Genomic DNA, 24,197 nt, shown 5'->3' with positions numbered 1-24,197 from the left:
GATAAGTACTGCTTATTTGAAGCCAATAATAGTTAATTGAGAATATTCAGAATATTCGTAATATTAAAATAGTGTGCTGGGGAAGCAATTTTCTATTCTCAGTGATTCGTTCGCGTTATCTAACCCTAACCTAACTTTTCTTTTGATATACTATGTGTCTTTTAAACATATTCAATGATGCCTTGAAAATTACCAAAATATTTTCAAGTACTACTCTTTATAACTCTAATGTTGCCTACATTTTGGGGCAGCCGAGACACAAACCATACTAAGCATATTCAATATCCCCATCTTCATCATTAATAGACGAAAAGGAGTATATATCTAGTATAAATTCAAACTAACCATTAAGTACTTTGGAAATTATATCGACTAACCGTTTTCCTCTTTTATTTCTTAATTTTGTAACGAGAAGCTTTTACATAACTTTCTAATTTTTAATCTACACTTTTTCTCCGATAATAACACACACTCATACACACACACATAAACGAATATACGAACACTAAACAGACTCAAAGCTGAATGGTCTCAATGTCAATGTACCCAAGACACGACCACGCATACCCACGCCTGACGCTTCCAAAGAGTTGGGCGAAAAAGATTTGAATGGTAAGTTCTTTTTTTGGTATTGATTTGACTCATTTTGTTGCAGCACCAATTCAAAATTTGAATGCACCCATAGGCACGAAAACCGTCATTATGGCACCACAGTTGAGCACTCAAACCTCCATGTATCCCTACACGAGCACCAACAATCAGGACGGACCTGTTTTGGGCACACTTCTATTATCGCCCATTAAAGAGATGGATAGCTCATCTTCCAATAACACTTTGATTCCAGGACATCCGACAACAACGGCGTTGGCGCAAGCTGTGCTACCAGCCAATTTGAAGGACATGAACTTTGGCGTTGCATCGCGTGAGTAACAGCAAATTGTTATTTCGAGCCTAAAACTCCTTTTCCTCTTTGTAATGTAAAATTATGAATATTTTCTCTCTCTTTATCCACCCACAGCGCCGGTCACCACAAACATCACCACACTCTCTTTCCCCTTCACAATGAGCACCAGCGCGACGGACTCATTGCCCGCCGGCACTTTGAATATCGTACCCATCGGTGCCACACAAATGCCGACCATCACCACCACCGCCAGTGGTTTCGACGCCAGCGATCTCATCACAACAATTCCCGTCTCACTGTCCATACAACGCTCGCCATCAATGCGCTCCATCAACGACTTTAGCGGCAATGAAAATGTGGATGTGCCGCATAATCTCAATGGTGGTAATGGCGGTGGTGGTTTGGTCGCCACCACAAACAACGCCATACTTACTATAAAACCACTTAATGGCGGTGACAATATTTCACGCAACAATAGTTTTAATGCCAACTTGAATCTAAATCTGCAAGACTCATACATACTAGAGCGTAATGCATCCGTGCGTTCGACTGGACAACCCGTCGGCAGTAGTGTTACGGATGGACCGACAACCGCGCCACGTGACACTTCTGTAGAGGGTAGGACAGAAAGTATGGGTGCCAGTGGCGCTTCGGCGCCCTCTACTTTGGCGAAGCGCACACCAGAGCCGGCGAAAGGCACGAAGGAGGTGTATGTGTAGAGCGTAAGGTGTTTGTTAGAAGGCGCATTAGAGAGACAGCTGCTCTTATTTATGCATTTGTAAATATTGAATTCAAAGTTGTTAGCTAATTTTTAATAATTCAAGTATGATATGCTTCATAGCTAAATTTCTAGAACTAAAATTGTTTTCCATAATAATAATACCAATAATATTAATAATAATAATTCTATTAAAAATTTAATTATTTTATAGGTCAAACTAAACCATATATATAACTATAACACTCGAATAGCATATAACGGAGATCAAATAGGTCTAAAAATATATAAGTTTTGACGATACACGCTCTATGCATTCCCTAGCGCTGGCTATATAACGGTGTTTTAGGCATAGATATCATAAAAATCAAGAGAGCTCCTCAAAATATAATTCATTATGTTTAGTTAATAAATGTTATGTTTATTTTAATTTTATGGCTTTAAGTAATAGTGTGCAAGTATATATATATATAAAGTTTTATGTAATAATTTGGTATAAATATTAAGCTTATTCAATTAATAATTGTAAATAAATTGAATCTCTACAAAAATCTAAAACCGAATGCAACCTTTTGTGATATTTGTCATATATACTTTATATATATGTACATATACTATATATATGTATCTATATGTGCATACATATCCACATCTGTGCCGATGTTAAGAAAATTGTAAACACTTGCTTGTAGTTGTAATATTATACATATATCATATATTATATATAAAACTAGAATTAATTTCAAAATTGTTGATCAACTTTTATTTTATTTATATATGTTTAAAATTATATATACATATATCACTTTTGTTTAATTTACTATAATATATGTATGCCAAAAGTTGTGAGAAATTTTTATTTTTTAATTTTTTAACTGTAACTCATTTTATAATAAAGATTCTAAAGTAATAAAAGCGCTGAAAAAGAGAACATACTTTATTAATTACTATATAGAAAGCGATATTCGGTTTATTTTGATTGAAGAACCATGGAAGATGAGTTAGATTTAAAACTGTCTAATACTTACCACACCAATCGACAGCGACTTCATAGCTCACAGAGAACTTAACTTGTTCTTATAAATAGTGTTGAGTTTGATAAAGTCTATGTCCCAAGTAAGATTTTATAATAAAAAAATTCATTAATTATTTTCTAAAAAAATACAAAAAATCATTAGTACTACGGTGGTAAAAAAATAGTAAATTTTTTTAATTTAAATTTCATCGAAATATTTTTTTCTAAGTTAGCATGACTGTCAGTAATATCTGTGTCCAATATCACATCAAAATAATCGGTAGTGTTTCGTATGCGCTGGTTTTTCTGAAGTACATAAAGTACATTCGGCGATTCTTACGATGAGTGAAATTATTGAACAAAGAAGTTCCATTAAATTTTGAATGCAGAATCAAATTTCTGATGTCGAAACGTTTAGAATGGGATAATTGTTTGTCGTGATTAAGTGTTTTTGATTGGTGCAAATTATTCAAAGAGGGTTGAGCAAGGGGGATTACTTTGAGGGGGACAATACAAACTTCGAAGATGAAATTAAGAATTTCAAAATCATGAACAATGTCTTACTATTTTCTGCTCATAGTAGTATCGACCACATAGAACTCACAGCAGTGAAAGTGGAGAAAATAAAATTTTAATCTCAATCGTGCAGTGGCACAACTACAGTGGAAGAATGTTCTAACTTTATAACCATTCAAGGTAGCCGTTAATATTGTTGGTGGCTATATTTTGTGTGAACATCGGCCTATATATTTTCACAAATTTTAAATTATTGCTTACTGCTTACAAGCGAATTTACATAATCCTTAGTAGATATTTTTGAACTTTTTTGGATTCCAACACCAACGGACCCATGGAGTCAACGCTGCAGGAGGTAAAAATATAATTATCGATCATGATGATCCGCATTCAGAAGCCATGCCATCGCTTCTAATTCATATTAGAAATACGATGATGACATCTCGGGTAGAGCGACCAGACGAAACTTATGCTATCGAAGTATACATATGTATAACATTTTTGATATATTGTATATTAATTAATTTGAAATTTACTTGTTTTGTCAATCTGTGAGGTACCACACCAGGCCATTAACAGTAGTCAATATCAAAAGTAGTCAAAACTTGACCTAGTATGAGTTCTGCATTCATAAATTTTAGCGGTACGTTACTAAAACTATCATTAACATGTTAAAAATTATAGTTCTCACTCCACTTTTCCTGGAACACTTGCGATATCACTCGGAGGTATTATGTCGTCACTGATAATACCGATCCACTATCCGGTAGTAATTTAGTGGCATGTTTTATTATGTTAAATTTATTGGTATGATTCTTCTTTGATAGGAAGTAAATAACTCATGGGAAATCGATACACATTTAGATGAAACGCTTTTAGCTAAACGTCAATTAGTGGGTAATTGCCAATAAATTTGGTGGTTAATTTATTAATCGGTAATAAAATATTGATTTAATAGTTAAAATGTTTTTTTTATTTATTTATTGCTTATAAACATTATATAATAGGATTATAAATTTAAATTCGACGCTATCAACTGAAGGTTAGAAAACTTTAGATTTGTTTTTGATTTGTGACTTCCAATGACCATGACTATAACTAGCTTATCTCAACGTATCAAGCTTTTGTTTTTAGTTTAAGGTCAGTTGGAACCTACATTTTATTCTTTGGAAAAGTTCAACAATTCTTAAAAGTTGGTGATTACGCACAAACGATCATCTGCTGTCAGCTGACACTAATTGGTTAATCTAAATTGAGTGTGTATGAACAGAAAATCCTTTGAAACAGTTTACAACATAAATTCCGCAACTAATCGGCCTTTTTTATATGAGAAAAAGTTGCTGAAAATGTTGCATTATTTTGAGTTTTAGCAACAAAACTAAGTCAACAAAAGGATTTAACCTGAAAAACTTAAAACATTTGATATCTTATCGATATAACGATAGCCGAACTGAAGTCAACTATTGGAACTATTGGGTTGTAATAGGAATTATAAAAATTTTGAGTTGTAAGAACATCAAAGCTCTGACTATTGTAGTCATCAACGAAGCAAAATTTCTATGGAGTTGAGCTTACTTGCAATTAAAAAAAATTAAAATGAAAATTTGAAAAAATGTAAAATTTGTTCTATGGATATAATAGCTTTGATTCGCCAAGAGTAGCAAATCGAAGAACTATGCGAGACATTCATACAAACAGCCGGTCATTTTGGTGTAACCTGGCGCTAGCATGTTCTCTGACACATGCGTACGAGGGATGACAATTAAGCAAGGAGTCTGAGTCCATAAAAACCGTATATTTGAACATGATTCTACGACTCTGCCATCCCGTTGAAAGTAGTCCCCTTGGGCAGCTATAGAGCGATTCCAGCGCTAAAACTCTAAGATTTATTTTTTATGAACCATTATAATTGATCATAAGTCTTAAGCTTTTAAAGGGTGATTTTTTAAGAGCTTGATAACTTTTTTTAAAAAAAAAACGCATAAAATTTGCAAAATCTCATCGGTTCTTTATTTGAAACGTTAGATTGGTTCATGACATTTACTTTTTGAAGATAATTTCATTTAAATGTTGACCGCGGCTGCGTCTTAGGTGGTCCATTCGGAAAGTCCAATTTTGGGCAACTTTTTCGAGCATTTCGGCCGGAATAGCCCGAATTTCTTCGGAAATGTTGTCTTCCAAAGCTGGAATAGTTGCTGGCTTATTTCTGTAGACTTTAGACTTGACGTAGCCCCACAAAAAATAGTCTAAAGGCGTTAAATCGCATGATCTTGGTGGCCAACTTACGGGTCCATTTCTTGAGATGAATTGTTGTCCGAAGTTTTCCCTCAAAATGGCTGTGTGGCATGTAGCGCCATCTTGTTGAAACCACATGTCAACCAAGTTCAGTTCTTCCATTTTTGGCAACAAAAAGTTTGTTAGCATCGAACGATAGCGATCGCCATTCACCGTAACGTTGCGTCCAACAGCATCTTTGAAAAAATACGGTCCAATGATTCCACCAGCGTACAAACCACACCAAACAGTGCATTTTTCGGGATGCATGGGCAGTTCTTGAACGGCTTCTGGTTGCTCTTCACCCCAAATGCGGCAATTTTGCTTATTTACGTAGCCATTCAACCAGAAATGAGCCTCATCGCTGAACAAAATTTGTCGATAAAACACATTTCGAACCGAACACTGATTTTGGTAATAAAATTCAATGATTTGCAAGCGTTGCTCGTTAGTAAGTCTATTCATGATGAAATGTCAAAGCATACTGAGCATCTTTCTCTTTGACACCATGTCTGAAATCCCACGTGATCTGTCAAATACTAATGCATGAAAATCCTAACCTCAAAAAAATCACCCGTTATAAATACAATACTTAACTCAAAACAGAGAAAATGTTTATTTTAATTTGTCCTTTGAGCTATTCATGATAGTTAAACTGATCTAAAACATGAAAACCAAAATTTGGTAATATTGAAGACATCGGTTAAAGCACTTCCATGAGTTATCCGCATACTCTTATCTATTCATCGATAACTTTGTTGTTACTTTCACATGTAATTTTTTTACCAGAAAGCAGCGCTCAATAATATGCGATCAGAGAAATGGCGAATAGAAGACAGCCAATAACAAGTAAGCTTTTTCATTCATAAGCAAAATATATGTCGATTCACAGCCATTTACTGTATCACCTTACTGACTATGCTACAGTTGAGAATAGAATTCTCACAAAATTAATACATCTTTGGATTTATATATTTTTTCTACTTATATTTTATTTAAATAGTAAAACAATTTACATCTATTTGCGTGCATTTTCAACCAGAAATACCGGTTTCTTCTAGAATCCAGTCCAAGTAGCTGGTAAGACGGGTAAATGCTGCTGGGTAACCCAAAGCACAACCCGCACCAGAGATGAATGACGTCAGACCGACTTGTACTTTGCTGGATGCCAATACTAATGGACCGCCGGAATCACCATTGCAGGTGGAGATACCACCGGTTGTGGCAGTACAAATGTTGCTTGCTGAAATACCGTTATAGGACTCCTTACACACGGCATTGGAGATAACGGTCATGTTGGCATATTGCAATATGGAAGCAGGGCTGTTCGAAGTGTCAGAGGTACGACCCCAGCCGGAGGCGATAACGCTTTCGCCATCATAAGTTGGGTATGATGAAGCAATCTTCGGAAGCGCAACAGGCTGAATAGCGGCCGTGTAGTTAACGCTCGGGATGCGAATGAGTGAAATATCATTTTGAGTGGTTTTCTTATCCCAGCTGGGATGGACAATGATGTCACTTCTGCTGACATTGTATATAATAGCTGGACTAGTACGCACAGTGGCACCAAGACAAACCTTTACAGAGGTGACACTGTTAAGGAAAAAAATTTACATTTATGTCTTAATTACAGAGTGGAAACTCATAACGGTGTTTACAATAAGCGCTTACGTTTCAATGCAATGAGCAGCAGAAAGAACCCAGTTTTGACCAATCAACGAACCACCACACCATTTCGTACCGTTATCGGTTTTCAACAGCAGACCAACTTGGTAAGGAAATTGATTCGTGGTTGCATTTTTTCCATTTGTAATGCGTCCATCAATCACCTCACTCACCACAGGTACGTAGAGTCCACGCTCATACATTTCTTCTGCACGAAGCTCATAAGCTGAGGCAACCGCCAAGATGAATGATAAACAAATTATGGATTTCATTGTGCTACCCGATTAGTAAAAAAAAGAACTATAACAAGATTTCGAAAATTTTCAGTTTATATAGCAGACCAGGAAGCATATGTCAACTAAGGCGTTGAAGGGCTTTCCGTATAACATATCAGTTTGTTTTGACTTGCGCGTTAATAAATCAAATTTTTATAGTTGAGTTGCTTTTAGTTTAAACAAGAACAGTATAATTATATGTAATTTTGACCTTATAGAAGGCCATTGATAAGATCCTGCGCCTCGTCACCAGTAATAATGCGTTTGATAGTTTGATGGGTGCAGCGTGCTCAATTATGTTGACAAGCATGGGTCTACAGTTGACTCTCTTCACCCAAAACATTAATCAAAATGTGTTGAGTCGATCCGTGAGGGTTGATGATATCCTCTGCTATCTTTCTGATGCCAATACGGCGATTTTCAAGCTCTGTATCATAATAATATTATTTGTCTCGCCGGAAATATGACGTCAGACAACAGATGGTTGATGCGAGTATATCTATTTTTTCTCTCAACCTTACATTTATTGGCCTTGATTTCAATTTATGGAAATATAATTTATTAATTTCATTCACGACGTTTGTTATCTAATCACTTTGAACCAAACCGATAACAGTGTATCAATATTTTTACTGTCACGTCTTTCAGCGTATCCCGATTAAATCGTAATTTATAAATAAAACAAAAAGAACAAAGTTAAGAAGAGTTGTTTACAGATTATAATAATAAACAATCATTAGCGCTAACATTTTTACTGCGACACTTCAGTTTTTATTGATTTATAACATAATTTTGTGGCTTCGGTAGGAAGTAAGTGAGGAAGCACCCCTAGCGAACTGGCAAGCTGATTTAAGCCCAAATTGTTTCCACTTACCCACTATGTTGGGTAATAGTTAGTACAACTAAATATGGATATGGATAGAAGGTTTAATTAGCGTAAAGTCGGAACATGGGCGGGTCCTTACCCTCGCTTAACTGTGTCTTCATACATTCATAATGACCTTTCAAGCAAAAAAGATTTTTGTTTAGTTTATATATAATATTTAGAAATTCTTCTTTTTCTTAGTTGTAATTTTGTCTATTTATACTCTTAAGTCTTTTGCAAATAAAAAAGTTTTCAAATAAGAACTTGATTTTGAACGATCAGTTTGCATGACAGCTATATGACATAGTGATCAGATCTGCCAATTATTTTCATATGTTGTAGCCTTACCTTGGACTATAATAAATTCCAAATTTTGCAAAGATATCTTTTCAAGTAAAAAATATTTCTATACAAGGATTTGATTTTGACAATTCACTTTGTATGGCAGCCGTCCGATATCGGCAATTCCAACAATTGAGTAACTTCAATGACTTTGTGGCAAACTTACCCCTGCCCAAAGGTATAAATACTATACATATATTATTGTATAAATAAATTCAAAAGGTATGGAAGTATCCATAATATTACCAAGCAGCTAAATTATTTACCGTTCCTATTGACCATGTTATCAATTTAACTTTCTTTTTTCTCATATAAGTGAATGCCTAAAAGTATGCTTCAAAAGCTGATGTATTAATTCCTCTGGTAAAAAAAAAAACCTTTTTTCAACAGTTTTTTTCTCAAATAAAAAACGAAATATTTTATTCGAATTTTTTATTTTTACAAAAATACACTATTAACAAAGAAATTCTTAAATTTTTGGAAAAAACTATTTTAAACGCAGCCCCTGCGACGCCATTTCCTCCTTACAGGATCATCTGAAGTGAAAAAATACGTGTTTTAGTTAAAACCTTATCTTAGAACTTGGACGAAGTAAAAAAAATAAACATTGGATTTTTGGCAGACATTTTTACAAAAAAATGAAAATTTTAGTGAACATTTCGCGACTTCTTTTCGAAATAGTTGTAATCGGAAAAAACATCTTTCGTCTAAGTCTTCAAGAATTCTACAAAGACCTTTGTAAAATTTCATGAAGATCGGTTGAGTAGTTCTCGTGAAATATTGCCAGCCGACTTCAAAAACACAGTTAGTGTAGCTGCCCTCGAGCGCACAAGTTCTCAAGGCTGTGTCTCCGAAACTATTACTCGAATCAACTAGAAAATTTAGGACACACCTCTATAATGTGTTGTATAACTTAATAAGGTAATAAAAAAATTCCATTTTTTGAAACCCGTAAGCCGATGTAACCCCTTAAGAGGTGCGACATTTTTGAAGAGATGAGGATTCCGAAAAAATTCAATATTAGCAAACAGCGGAAGTTTAATACTAACATGTACGATTGATAACTTCTGATCTCAATCAAAAATTGTACTCCTTTAAGTATAATATCCTTTCAACAATAAGCTTGTACTTATGTTTAACTCAGTAAGAACACATATTTAGAATCGAAAGAGCAAATTTAATTAATCAACTTTAATATAACCACCTAAGGTACACAACAAAAATACAAGTATATTAATACTTGTTAGTACTTTAGTGTTCGACACCAGAGTGCTCCTTGATCCAATCCAAGTAGCTGGTAATACGGGTGAAGGCAGCTGGGTAACCCAATTCGCAGCCATCAGCAGCACCATACGAAGTTAAACCAACTTGAATCTTGGACGATTCCAAAACCAATGGGCCACCCGAATCACCACTGCAGGTCGAAACACCGTTTGGTGTACTAACGCAAATATTTGAAGCCTTCACTGATGAAGTGCCATAGATTCTAGAGCAAACTGTGTTAGCAACAATTTCTAAGGTGGCATACATCAAATTGCTAGAGACAGAGCTGGCGGAATCGGAAGTAAGGCCCCAACCGGAGGCAACAACGCGATCACCACTGTACGATGAGTAGGTGCTGGCGATGCTTGGTAGTTTGACGGCGCTGATTTTGCTGGTGAAGGAAGTGGCTGGTATGCGGATGAGTGAGATATCATTTACGATCTTCTTCGAATTCCAGTCAGAATGAATGATGACTTTATCTTTGGAAACAGTGTGTTTAACTTCAGGTGATGTGCGTACAGTGGCGCCCAGGTAAACAGTAATTTCGGAAATACTACAATGAAAAGAACACAAGAATTTAGTGAAATTTAAATTATTTTTTATAATATTAGCATTAATGATGCCACAAAATAGACTGGGAATTATTCTAAATAGTCTGGATATAAAACCATGCACGACTGTCATTCAGTTCTTCTGGTTATTATATATTATGTCTTACCCGTCAGTGCAGTGAGCAGCTGTCAATACCCATTCCGATGAGATCAAAGAACCACCGCACCAGGACGAAGAGAAAATACTCTTTTTCAATGAAAGTCCAACCTGGTAGGGGAATTGACCCGCAGCAGCACGTTCACCGTTGGTAATGCGACCATTAATACCATCGGTAGAAGCCAAAACTGGGCTGCCGACAGTGTAGGCGGACGCTGCCGCGATACATAAAGCAAAGACGATGAAGAACTTCATATTGCCGAAACGACCGTAATAAGAATAATGTTTTCTCCACCCGAGCATTGAACTTTATAGTCAGTTATTTCGCTACTATCATATCATCCAATTACCTCAAGTGGCAAAACGGAGATATAATGAAATTAAATTTCAGAGATTCACCAATTGATAATTGGGGCACTATCTCGTATGGGCCATGCTAAGCGATATTAATTGAATTTAAACTCAAATTAGGAGGTGGAGAATTGATTAGATTGAGAATTCCTAAAATTTATTCTTTAAATGCTTTTAACCAAGCGTTTATAGTACACCACCAAATAGTAATCAGTTATCTTCCACGAAGTAATCGGCATTGTTTTATGTGTAAATCAAAGTACTTCAATCGAATCAGTGCGTGATTTTAATTCATTGATCTGCCTATCATCCTCAGTAAAAAATATGTTGAAGTGGCGCCCACACTAAGGTGGGTCAGAAAAAAACGATTTTTGTTTTCGCTTAGTACTCTCAGAAATACGTTTGTAGACACCCCTCAGAACGTCTCTCCGAGTATGAGCTGTTAATTGTAACTTGAAAGTCTTTCGCCATACAGTTTCTTACTATCTGGTAGAGAAATTCAAATCTCACTTTGAAATGTTGGAAAAAATGGTTCGGCCGAAACTAATCGAACAAAAGACATTAGGGAAACTTTAAACGCGTTTTTCTCAAAACAGACTTTTTCGGAACGATACCCACGATTTCTCAGGTTCTACTGGACCGATTTACTTGAAACTTTTATAGAGTCTTCTTTATAGGCTTGTCTATGGTTGAAACTAGCCCCATCCCCAAATTTTTATTTTTATTCTTTAAAAAAAAATCGAAATAGTCAGAAAAGTGATACAAAAACACTTTTTTTTTAAGCAGTCGCCATTTTGTGATACAATTTTTTTCCCACTTTTCCGTAGTTCCGGCCATTGCGACATTATTCTAGATTAATAATTTTTTTTTTTTTGGTTTCAGATAACTAGGAGGGTTGAAATCATGGGTATGGTTACGTGGAAATTTTCAATTTTTTTTAGTTTTTAACTTTTTTCTGTACTCTTCTAAAATTAAAAAATAACTAATAAAAAATTGATGTGAAAAATAGTAATTGCTTTTCTTTACGACACTTTAAAAATTACCTGAAATTCATGCTTCTAGACCAGAATATCCCCTTAATCAAATTGAAGAGTATAACAACTAAGTGTAAATAATGACTTTCGATTAGTTGACGTTTTTTCAAACAGCACGTATTTTTTAACTTATCAATTAACAGTTAGCCAAACTTCCATTTACGATATGATCTACCGTTCAATAATTGAGGTGAGATAAAATTCAGGCATAACTGAACGTTGTACATATACGCTCGCATATTACACACTCTGGAACTAAGATTATTCGAAAACAACTCTTTTTCGCGGGGAGCCTGTTCACACACGCACTCTTTTGACGCTCCAACTGTTTTTTTTGTAGGACGTTGAAGAAAGAAGAAGGGACCATGTCGCTCGTGTTCGCGTGTTCTTTCACACTAAAGTTCGCTATCACCGAATTCGACTTTCCTTTTCATATTTGAAATATGTTCGGAAATTGAATTTTAGCAACTATTTTTTTAATATACAGAAATATTTTAAAAAAGAATGATTGGGATATAAATGAGCTAATCAAAGTTATTTTTGTGTAATCTATCTATCCCATAAGATATGAAAGAGAATGCAGAAAATTGACTCATGTCGCTCGTGTGAAAACAATGAGCGCCATCAAAATGTCATTTGCTGATAAATAGCCACAAAAGAGCCCGTGTGTGAACGCAGTCTAATCTATCTTAACTTTTTCTTAAAATGGCGGACATACGGAGAGTTATATTTATTACCCTCTTTAAATTTGCAATTGAGATATATATTTGTTTATATAAATATACCCCTTATAGCATTTCATAGGTTTTTAAATGAACGCCGAAACTGAAAATGTCTCAATCTTTTTTATAAATGTCAAGACCTGAAGAAAAGAAACTTCGTAAAAATTAAACATAACTTATAGAGGAACTCAAGGGGGTTAGCTAAACAATCTAGATATAAGCCGACATGTATGTAATTCTACATTGTAGATAATTATCGGTGCTTTAGACCGGATTATGCATACATAAATGCCGCAGAAATGTTATGTAATGCCTTATTATCTTTTGCAAAAGAGTATTTATCGCTTTTTTTACATTCAAAGTCCAGGTATAAAGGATATGTGGTAGATGAAAATTTAACAGTTCGTTTCATGTATGACGTAACGTTGCGAAATAACCTATATCATTGTTGTGTATTGACTTCAAGTATTTATACGTCTATGAATGAATATAAATATGTATAATACAAATATATAAATAGTACATATATATAAATGTGTGTTGATAAGTTAACGGATTTGAGTTCGAAGGCACATACTCGCTTATCAATGATTGATAATTTTTGGAAAAACTATTTACATAACTAAGCAATTGCAGTGTTCTAGAGAGATTATGTTATGGCACAATTTATTAAAAATTATATGACCTATTCGATTAGACTGCGCTAATTCATAAAACTGTTCGCGAAAGATTTATACTCCCTCCAATGATGACAATCTCATTTTTAATCAAACGCAGATGTCTGCAAGTCTGAACCGCTTATTACCGGCATTCCTTCGGTTAGAACTTAAAGTTTAAGGAAAGGAAATTTAAATATCAAATATTGCATTGAATGGCACTTCTCCGATCTTTTTTACTTTTTTCCTATATTAGTTTAATTGGGTGAATAACTACTAGATACATCTTACAACAACACGGATGATTCAAGTAAAGGCCCTTTTTTCAATAACTTGTGTTTAAAAGATCAGTTCAGTTTTATTCTGTAAAGGTGTTTAGCGCGCTTCGCTCAACTTATGGTTAACATAATCGGCCTACGCCACGTACTATTCGCAACACCATCATCCATCCTGAGACCCAGCATTCATTATTGGATAACATTCGAGTAAAGAAAATATAGAAGCCGTAACTGAGAATGTACACGAAGACCATGGCGAGTCGATTCGGCGCCGTTTGTAGCAACTCGGACTAACGTATGGAACAACTTGGCGTAGTTTACATCGAGGTCTTAAATTGTGCAAGAACTGAAGCCGGTTGACCTTCCCAAACGACTTCGCTTCAATCTATGAGCCAAAAAGACCCGACAATCTCGGCTAAATTTGGTTTCGAAAAGGCGGCGCTACTTCCCAATCATCGCATCAATCAATGGATTTATTGAGACGACACTTCGGAGAGGAGATAGTTTTTCTTTCCTGTGGGATGTGGAAATTGTAAAGTCTATATGGACAATCCCACTTCGATTCAGGTCTTGGAGCAAAACATAACGCATATCATTCGGCAGCTACCAGTCGAAATGCTCGAACGAGTCATCGATAATTGGAATCGACGACCATCTGAGGCGCAATATTTGTAAGAGATAATCCTCAAAAAATACATGCCTAAGAATGGTCTTAGAATGACAAAAAAATTCCCCATTAAATTTGAGAACCTCGAACTGGATCATGCTTTATTACACAGTTCTAAAAAAAATGTATGCTGAATATTTCCGAAGCTGAATAAGAAAAAGTTAGATGCTGACTACAAAGAAAGTGAGAAATAAACGTGGACAAACTTTTCTTAGATACAAATATAAATATCAAGCGAAAATATATCCGCAATCATCTAAATAAATTTTCGTATAACATACGAACATACAGTAAGGAACAAAGCGAGCAGTTATATCAGGATCTAAAGTGATTGAAAAATGATATCAACATTGATGAGATCCCAACATGTTAGCAGATTACTGCTGATCCTTAAAAAGAGATAGTCAAGTTGTCAAAATTATAACACCAGTTTTATTGAAATATAAGTCGACGAAATGTGTTTGTCTGACATCTTGGATGTATTCTTATATTTTCAAAACACAACTGACTTAATACAAGTACAAATATCTTTGTGATTTAAAAAGAACAACGAGAGCTAAACGAGCAAAAATATTAATGGTTTCATGCATTGTGAGTACAAATATATCCAAAATCGATATACAAGTAAAGAAAAGTATTATACTATATATTATGTTTTGGAGAAATTCTGGTTAATTATATTCGTTAAGACACCTTTCTTATTGACCGTTACAAGAAATAATAAAGAAAGAAACAGTCAAACAAATGAACAGATTTATCGGTAAGAACCTTTTGATTTATGTTACGACTGTGATTTCCAGCTTTCATTGATAATAACGGTGAGTATTTCGCAATATTTGCAATGTTATGATTGGTATAATACCTTTTTGAATATTTCCATTTAATCAGAGATTTATACGTCAATGAGTTTATTGCTATAATTTATAAGGAGTACTCCCACCAAAGCCCTAACTTATTCCGGATTTATAACTGGCCGCCAATATTCATATAAAAAGGGAACCAGTAACTGTGAAATTATCAGTAACTCTTCAGAGTCACAACATGAAGTTCCTAGTAGTTTTCACTTTGCTCTTGGCTTCCGCCTACGCTTCACCAGTACTCTTCCAACGCCAAGTGGAAGTACCAGTGTTGGCTGATAACCTCGAAGGACGTATTACCAATGGCCAAACCGCTTCCGCCGGTCAGTTCCCGTACCAAGTTGGACTTTCATTGAAATTGAGCGCCCTCTCATCTGCCTGGTGTGGTGGTTCTTTGATTGGCAGCCAATGGGTCCTTACCGCTGCTCACTGCACTGACGGGTGAGTTAAAAATATTTCATGATTTTTGTACCTTTTATTTATTTCTCATTTCTTTGTAGTGTTCAATCCGTGACTGTCTACTTGGGTGCTACCGTTCGTACATCAGCCGAAATTACAGTTACCGTAAGCAGCAGCAACATTATCATCCACTCAGGCTGGAACTCCAACACTTTGAAGAACGATATTTCTCTCATCAAAATCTCAGCTGTTTCCTACTCCAGCAGAGTACAACCCGTCAGCTTGCCCGCCATCTCTAGCTCCTACTCTAACTATGTTGGTGCAACAGCTGTTGCCTCCGGTTGGGGAAAAATCAGCGATTCAGCTACTGGTGTGACCACTAATTTGCAATACGCTTACGTGCCAGTGGTTGCCAACAGTGTCTGCTCCAATGTTTATGGATCTTCGATTGTGACTTCATCCAACATTTGCATTTCGACCACCGGTGGAGTATCCACTTGCAATGGTGACTCTGGTGGCCCATTGGTCGACACCTCTTCAGGCGTACAGATCGGTTTGACTTCATTCGGTGCTAGCGCCGGCTGCGCTAAAGGATACCCAGCTGCCTTCACCCGTGTGACCAGCTACTTGGACTGGATTAAGACCAACACTGGCAAGTACTGGAACGGTTTAGGTCGGATGAACAGAAGATGAGATACTCTCGAAATGTATATTAAAAAATTCATTATTTGAAGAAACAATCTTATAACTTTTAATATAAGTAGGTCGTAGGCTCTCTTAGTTCAACTACTATCTTTTGCTTCATGTCCAAGATTTTTTTTAGTAAAATCAATTCCTTTATAAAATATAATAATTACATGTGATTTAAACTGAATATAAAATAGGTATATGAGGAAAACAGCATTGAACCAATTTCTTTCATACTCATTATGAAAGCAGCATAATTTCAGGGAAAAGCTTTTCATCTAATTAGATTAATATATCACACATACTAGGAGAAAGTCTGGACCGATGCTTCCACGGAAATTTATTAATATATAGCTCACGCTTTGACCGACATATTCAGGATAATGTTTGTTAAAATAAGGAATATCAATGCTGGTATATGAGAGCTGGGAAAACTTGTAGTCCTATTTCACATAATTATGACATCAAATTATATTATAGTATATCCAGTGTTATGCATTCACTACCGAGATGCTTCGGTCTCAGTGGTACAAAAGCTGAACAATGGAGCAGAATGTGCATAGATATTTCCACTTACCCTCCTCCATACAACTTTGGCAACCAGCGTTCGCCAAGATTATCAGCGCATGCGAGTACTGGAATGCAATACGCCAACAGAGACCCAACTCGGTCTTATTCAAATGTGAGCACAGTAAGGAGCCCATCAGACAAGCTCATCGCCGTTGCAGTTGCCAGCGATTTCACTGTGTCCAGACACCCGAACAAGTTTGATAATAAAGTAGCTTGATGTTATTTCTAATGAGGACAGAAACTCTTTGACTAGTTTTATGCACAAAGTTAGCGAGTTCGGTGCTAGTATTGCCGCTCTGCTGTCGAAGTGAATGATTACCTTACTGAAAGAAGCTGTTCCTCGTAGTAGTACATCTCGTGCTACCATGCTAGCAGCCACTTCTGTCTAAAAAACGCTACAGTAGTGCGGTAGTTTCGTCCTCAACGATCTCTTTCGGTTACTTCATAGACGGCTTTTAAGAATTTTACTTTGACGAAAAGAACAACATCGTCAGCGTAGGCTATAACCCGACAGACTCGTTCTTCAAGTTCTATGAGAAGGTCATTAACCACAAAAAGCCAAAATCGTGAGGAAGGTACATCACCCTGGATGGGGGCATGGAAATTAGACTGTCCGTTGCAGTTTCTCCGGTGTGATACCATCAGGGTCCGGGGACTTGAAATCTTTGAATGTGTTCAGATAAGCTCGAAACTCCGCCAGTGGCATTTCTTCAGCGAAATGGTTCAACGGAAAATAAGCATTGAGGAATAGTTTCAACGACTCCTCGCAGTGCGCGGTCCAACCACTATCCGCATTTCTCAGTTACCCCAGTGGAGTAGGACTTTTCGTCAAAATGCGCATAAAGCAAATGGCTTTATTGGAAAGCCTTCTGCCCGAAGGTATCCGTTAACTCCAATGTCCACGAAAGAAGTATCCCTATGCCTTTCTGAGTTTTCTGGGCACAAGTACTTTCAAGACTAGTTTTACAAACAGAGCAAAACCTCGAATAGCTCATCAACCGCACTCGTGGATATGATCAGAGAAGAAGTGGTCGTGTAGAACCGTTTTATATGATCAAGCCAAAAACCAAAGCAAGAAAGACAAACACCGACAATATGACTCGTGTACGCAAAGTTATGAACTTAAACTGTTAACTAAATATTCGTTTCATTAACCATATGTTAAATTTATCAAAATCTGTGTTTCATGACATTGTGACGGAGGACTTGAACATGCGGAAAGTGTGCGCGAAGATGATCCCAAAAGTGCTCAATGACAGAAATTGCGGCAAGTGGAAGTATGCCAAGAAAATATTAACAATTTTTAAATAACGTAATCACGGACAAAGAGCATGCACCTCGGCTCTCAAGGCTATTGCGAAGGATGCTTTCAATGCTTGGAAATCGCGTGGCAGCGCTGCATCGACGCAGAAGCAGCCTATTTTTAAAGTTTTTTATGGAATTGTATCCTATTACTTTCCGGACAAATCCTGTATTTCCTGATTTTACCCATTTTCGCATTGTATTAAGAAGCAAGACGGTCTTCTTAGCAAATTTTGTTGAGTTAGGGTAAGTGATTTTGAAGATATATACATTTAACCCTTTAGAGAGCAGGGCCATGCCTAATTTTACAAAATATTTGCCCCCGCGCGAAATTACAGTCCTATATCTTAATTAAGTGCTTAGTTATGACCCTTTACAGGTTTTCCTTAAATGGCGTTTTGTGGGCGCGGCAGTGGTACGATTGCGCTTACTTACGAATACTAATATATACAGTGGAACAAATAAACAGATCTATCGGTAATAACGTTTTTTATAAATTATTTAGTTTCGACATCCGATAATCGCATACGTCAATCAGTGCTTTTCAGTTTTCATTGATAAAAATGGTGAGTATTTCGCATAGTGTGCTTTGTGCAATAGCTTCTTAAATATTTCTATTTAATCAGAGATTTATAAGTCAATAAGTTTATTGCTATAATTTATAGGGAGTATTTACGCAAAACATCACACCTGTTAAAGCTCTAACTTATTCCGAATTTATAACCGGCCCCAATATTCATATAAAAAGGGAACCAGTAACTGCGAAATTATCAGTAACTCTTCAGAGTCACAACATGAAGTTCCTAGTAGTTTTCACTTTGCTCTTGGCTTCTGCCTACGCTTCACCAGTACTCTTCCAACGTCAATTGGAAGTACCAGTGTTGGCTGATAACCTCGAAGGACGCATTACCAATGGTCAAACCGCTTCCGCCGGTCAGTTCCCGTACCAAGTTGGACTTTCATTGAAATTGAGCGCCCTCTCATCTGCCTGGTGTGGTGGTTCTTTGATTGGCAGCCAATGGGTCCTTACCGCTGCTCACTGCACTGACGGGTTAGTTAAAAATATTTCATTGTTTTGTACCTTTTATTTATTTCTAATTTATTTGCAGTGTTCAATCCGTGACTGTCTACTTGGGTGCTACCGTTCGTACATCAGCCGAAATTACAGTTACTGTAAGCAGCAGCAACATTATCATCCACTCAGGCTGGAACTCCAACACTCTGAAGAACGATATTTCTCTCATCAAAATCTCAGCTGTTTCCTACTCCAGCAGAGTACAACCCGTCAGCTTGCCCGCCATCTCTAGCTCCTACTCTAACTATGTTGGTGCAACAGCTGTTGCCTCCGGTTGGGGAAAAATCAGCGATTCAGCTACTGGTGTGACCACTAATTTGCAATACGCTTACGTGCCAGTGGTTGCCAACAGTGTCTGCTCCAGTGTTTACGGCACTTCGATTGTGACTTCATCCAACATTTGCATTTCGACCACCGGTGGAGTTTCCACTTGCAATGGTGACTCTGGTGGCCCATTGGTCGACACCTCTTCGGGCGTACAGATCGGTTTGACTTCATTCGGTGCTAGCGCCGGCTGCGCTAAAGGATACCCAGCTGCCTTCACCCGTGTGACCAGCTACTTGGACTGGATTAAGAGCAACACTGGCATTTCTGCTTAAGTTTTGTATCGAATCGATTTGGTTATGCATTAAATACAGTTGAAGAATTAAATTCCGTGTGTTTTTTTTCTGAGCATATTCTATGAAACCAAATAAGTAACCTGGTGTATGTAATAGGCACTTCTTCCTTATGATTAACATGGTATTCCGTCTTAATTATGGGAAATCTAAATAAGTAAAAAACAGCTTAGGTCGGATGAACCGATTGTTTGTTTTGAATTTCAAAGCCAGAGTCATATTTTCAGGTAATTAAAAATTTTATATTAAAACAGTTTATTCGAATCTACTTCCTTGTTATAATTTTTAGTGGTGAGTTAAAGAAATAGTCTTACGCCGTCAAATCGCACGACCGAGGCGGCCAATTGACTGGGTCATTCCGTGAGATAACACGTTCACCAACTTGGTTTTCAATAAATCGATTGGGACATTCGCTGTATGGCTCGTAGCACCGTCCTGTTGGAACCATCTATTCTCCAAATCCAGATCATCCAATTTCAGCCAAAAATATCAGGTTATCATTGAGCGATAGCGATTCCTATTCACAGCAAATGAAATGGCAAACCTAATTAAAGAGATCCTTCTGAAAACACCTTCTATTAGCGCTTGGTTTGTATACTGTAAAATGAAAAAACAGATTTAATTTAAAATTTGTTATAGGGGAAGTAGGCATGATCGGTTCCGATATTGGCCAATTTTGACACCGGCTTCTATGAGACCATTCTGTGTCATGTGATATGTGAAGTAACCGTTATTTGGGGAGTGAACCGATTTCATCCATTCGTCGGAGGAACTGGCGAAAAGATTTGCCCTGAGCAAATTTGGTTGATATGGCTTCAGTCGATATTCCTCTAATAGTTCTCAAACCACTGCCATTCGCTGTACAAAAGGAGGAGGAGGTTTGTGGGCGTGGGAATGGTACGATTGTACGCATAGACATATACAGATTTCATCCATTCGTTGGAGGAGCTGGCGAAAAGATTTGCCCTGAGCAAATTTGGTTGATATGGCTTCAGTCGATATTCCTCTAATAGTTCTCAAACCACTGCCATTCGCTGTACAAAAGGAGGAGGAGGTTTGTGGGCGTGGGAATGGTACGATTGTACCCATATACATATACAATATTGAACTTTAATGAATTTTTACTCAAGCTAGAGCTTGGATGGAGAGACGGATGGACTCACTGTTACCAGTATTTCAACTTCTTTCGTCATCCTGATCATTTATATATATATTTTCAACCTTATACCTACCTCGATTAATTTTAGAAGATGCGAACGACCATTAGGTGAACATAACCATTATATTGCGAGAGCATAAAATATTATCCAATTCTAGTTTTTGACCACTCTGCTACCTATCCCTTTAAGGGGAAACGCCCTCTAATACCTCCGCTAATAAATATTTATCAGGTATACAAGTATATAGTAACAATTAACCCTTAAAACCTCTGTACCAACTTAAGTGCGACTCATCCCTTTAAATGAGATACGATTCCACGGAAGAACGAGAAGGCTTACACACATGATGCCATATTTAATGACGGTATCTAAACTTTGAATAGATAGTTAGCTATGAATGCAGCTTTTCGGGCTCAACAACCGTTGGCATAGATTGATTTATAACATCTTCTCCTTTTAAACTACTTCTCCATTCTTGTCTAGTGGGTATCTTCTCCTTAGAGTGACTATTAAAATTCAACATTGGAAGGATTCTGATTTATCGAAATTTGTTTAGTTCAGTATATCGCTATGTCCAAATCCCTTTACACTATGTGGCCTTCAAAGGCGGCTTTAAATCTCTTTTTGAAAGTAACTACTCTACTATAACTTTTCTTTAACCCTTTATGCCAAAAAAGCAACACATCTTTGTTTAATTACCAGCATTATAAAGAGTGACCCATTTCGAGGTTCCGTATTTTTTTTTTTTTTGGAAAAAACACAAAAACTTCAAACTTCATGGAATACATATGTTTATTATAATTCGAAATAACGTTCTTTGGCATTTATTTTTTTATATTTTCTCTTTCAAATTGTGGCCGTGGCTACGTCTCAAATGGTCCATCCGTTGAGTTCAGTTTTTGATGACGCGAATGACATGCGTGATGTTTTGCTCCAAGGCTTGAACCGAAGCGGGATTGTCGGCATAGGCTTTCGACTTTACACATGCTCACAGGAAGAATTCTGTTGACAAATATTACACTATGTTGCTGTTCAATCGACCGGTTCAAAATGTGAAAGTATTTACTCATCGAAGTGTTCCCTAAATAAGTTCATTGATTGATACGATGTGTGGGAAGTGGTGCCATCTTGTTCAAGCCAAATGTCGCCGAGATCACGCACTTCCATTTCAGGCATCAACATTTGGCTCGAGAACGTCGGATGTTTATGGAACCTTTCAAGAGCCCACAGAGCGAAGTCGAGCGGCTTTAGTTCTTGCACAAGCTGTATTTTGTAAGCTTTCAATTTAAGATCTCGACGTAAAATGCACCAAATAATTCCTTACGACAGTCCAAGTTGCTGCGAACGGCATCGAATCGACTATCCACTGTCTTCGATTATGTTGACCTAAAGTTGAAAGAAGCGCGCGAAACACATTCTTTACAGAACGTGAAATTTCGTAATAAAGTTGAGCGATTGTTAAACGTTGTTCAGGCGTAAGTCTTTCCTTGATGAAATGCCAAAACAATACTGAACAAAAACAACATAACAGCTTGACACGACTCACGTGTGATCTGTCAAAAAAGGATATTGAAAATAGTACCTCTACTTGGAATTCCTGTTATTAATATAAAGGATTTGGAATTGGCCAATTTCTCTCCTCCGCAATGTCAACATCTTTAGAGTGTCGAGTAGGCACGTATAGCACATACATGCACAAAAAACAAAATAAATAATAACATTCAAATATATTGAATACTTATCTTTAAGTATTGGCTTACTTTCAAAAGATTTATGGATCAGCATACGTCATGCAGTGACTTGAGACTTGCAGACGACAATAATGCCGAGACAGGTAGTTTAAATTAAGACATGTCGATAACATAAACACAACATAGTTTACTATGTTATGATAAGTACAATAAGTTCTCAAATATTCCACTATAAACAAAAATTGATAAGTCAATGGGTTTATGGCCATAATTTATAAGGTGCATATTTAAATGTGTACACACGCGCACTCCTTCACTCGAAATAAACAATCAGAATTAATTATCACACTTAAAGCTCCTAAATTATTCAGATTTCAATGTCTTCCAGAACTCCTATAAAAACAAGCAGCAGTAACTGTGAAATTATCAGTAACTCTTCAGAGTCACAACATGAAGTTCCTAGTAGTTTTCACTTTGCTCTTGGCTTCCGCCTACGCTTCACCAGTACTCTTCCAACGTCAATTGGAAGTACCAGTGTTGGCTGATAACCTCGAAGGACGCATTACCAATGGCCAAACCGCTTCCGCCGGTCAGTTCCCGTACCAAGTTGGACTTTCATTGAAATTGAGCGCCCTCTCATCTGCCTGGTGTGGTGGTTCTTTGATTGGCAGCCAATGGGTCCTTACCGCTGCTCACTGCACTGACGGGTGAGTTAAAAATATTTCATTGTTTTTGTACCTTTTATTTATTTCTAATTTCTTTGTAGTGTTCAATCCGTGACCGTCTACTTGGGTGCTACCGTCCGTACATCAGCCGAAATTACAGTTACCGTAAGCAGCAGCAACATTATCATCCACTCAGGCTGGAACTCCAACACTCTGAAGAACGACATTTCTCTCATCAAAATCTCAGCTGTTTCCTACTCCAGCAGAGTACAACCCGTCAGCTTGCCCGCCATCTCTAGCTCCTACTCTAACTATGTTGGTGCAACAGCTGTTGCCTCCGGTTGGGGAAAAATCAGCGATTCAGCTACTGGTGTGACCACTAATTTGCAATACGCTTACGTGCCAGTGGTTGCCAACAGTGTCTGCTCCAGTGTTTACGGCACTTCGATTGTGACTTCATCCAACATTTGCATTTCGACCACCGGCGGTATTTCCACCTGCAGTGGTGACTCTGGTGGCCCATTGGTCGACACCTCTTCGGGCGTACAGATCGGTTTGACTTCATTCGGTGCTAGCGCCGGCTGCGCTAAAGGATATCCAGCTGCCTTCACCCGTGTGACCAGCTACTTGGACTGGATTAAGACCAACACTGGCATTTCTGCTTAAGTTTTGTACAGACAATTTTGCATACAATAAAACGGTTATGAATTAATAATACGAAAAAAAGTAAATTGTTTCAAAATTTTTGCTCTCTTGTGTGAATTAGTGGTTTAGTCCTTGTATCAAAACGAACGTGTGATAAATTGATGGTGATAGGATTTCAATTTCGGGCATGAAATGACGGGTACGATTTCGGTAATATTGTGAAGCAGACACTTTACCTTTATCTGATTGTCTATCGTTTCCATATCCTCGTTAAAT

The 24,197-nt window shown here is 37.0% G+C and overlaps 5 protein-coding genes across 8 annotated transcripts in view; 3 read left to right on the top strand and 2 right to left on the bottom strand.

Annotated features, from left to right (window-relative positions):
• The window catches only part of LOC105231401 (bestrophin-2), a 39,984-nt gene extending 38,175 nt beyond the window's left edge, over positions 1–1,809 (top strand). The window contains exons 10-12 of one of the 3 annotated variants that reach the window (XM_029552479.2): positions 514–612; positions 845–922; positions 1,019–1,809. In XM_029552479.2, coding sequence (XP_029408339.2) covers positions 514–612; positions 845–922; positions 1,019–1,623 — 782 coding nt within the window. In that variant the 3' untranslated portion in view covers positions 1,624–1,809. Of the gene's footprint in view, positions 1–513; positions 613–685; positions 923–1,018 lie in introns of all 3 variants that reach the window. The other 2 variants (XM_011212687.4, XM_049457160.1) reach the window with 2 other exon arrangements.
• Positions 1,810–6,397: 4,588 nt separating this feature from the next.
• Positions 6,398–7,389, bottom strand: LOC105231400 (serine protease 1-like). Its single transcript, XM_011212686.3, has 2 exons — positions 7,099–7,389; positions 6,398–7,020 (listed from the first exon to the last, which is right to left on the bottom strand). Exons 1-2 carry the CDS (start codon positions 7,362–7,364, stop codon positions 6,462–6,464), a joined length of 825 nt encoding a protein of 274 aa, XP_011210988.2. The 5' UTR covers positions 7,365–7,389; the 3' UTR covers positions 6,398–6,461.
• Positions 7,390–9,730: 2,341 nt separating this feature from the next.
• LOC105231399 (serine protease 1) lies at positions 9,731–10,839 on the bottom strand. Its single transcript, XM_011212685.4, has 2 exons — positions 10,556–10,839; positions 9,731–10,390 (listed from the first exon to the last, which is right to left on the bottom strand). Exons 1-2 carry the CDS (start codon positions 10,798–10,800, stop codon positions 9,826–9,828), a joined length of 810 nt encoding a protein of 269 aa, XP_011210987.2. The 5' UTR covers positions 10,801–10,839; the 3' UTR covers positions 9,731–9,825.
• A 4,418-nt stretch (positions 10,840–15,257) lies between these two features.
• LOC105231398 (brachyurin) lies at positions 15,258–16,362 on the top strand. Its single transcript, XM_011212684.2, has 2 exons — positions 15,258–15,551; positions 15,611–16,362. The coding sequence occupies exons 1-2, from the start codon at positions 15,295–15,297 to the stop codon at positions 16,200–16,202; spliced, it is 849 nt and encodes a 282-aa protein (XP_011210986.2). The 5' UTR covers positions 15,258–15,294; the 3' UTR covers positions 16,203–16,362.
• Positions 16,363–18,616: 2,254 nt separating this feature from the next.
• Positions 18,617–24,002, top strand: LOC125778788 (brachyurin-like). Of its 2 annotated transcripts, XM_049458043.1 has the most exons (4): positions 18,617–18,634; positions 18,734–18,961; positions 23,161–23,318; positions 23,378–24,002. In XM_049458043.1, the coding sequence occupies exons 1-4, from the start codon at positions 18,632–18,634 to the stop codon at positions 23,940–23,942; spliced, it is 954 nt and encodes a 317-aa protein (XP_049314000.1). In that variant the 5' UTR covers positions 18,617–18,631; the 3' UTR covers positions 23,943–24,002. The 2 variants fall into 2 exon arrangements, with proteins under 2 accessions (XP_049314000.1, XP_049313999.1); XM_049458042.1 differs by lacking the exons at positions 23,161–23,318; positions 23,378–24,002 and adding an exon at positions 19,178–19,794 and having other exon boundaries at positions 18,734–19,119.
• The last annotated feature ends 195 nt before the right edge of the window (positions 24,003–24,197 follow it).

This window comes from Bactrocera dorsalis, chromosome 5, assembly GCF_023373825.1.
Source record: "Bactrocera dorsalis isolate Fly_Bdor chromosome 5, ASM2337382v1, whole genome shotgun sequence".
Taxonomy (NCBI): Eukaryota; Metazoa; Arthropoda; class Insecta; order Diptera; family Tephritidae; genus Bactrocera; species Bactrocera dorsalis.
This window is presented reverse-complemented; position numbering and strand designations above follow the sequence as displayed.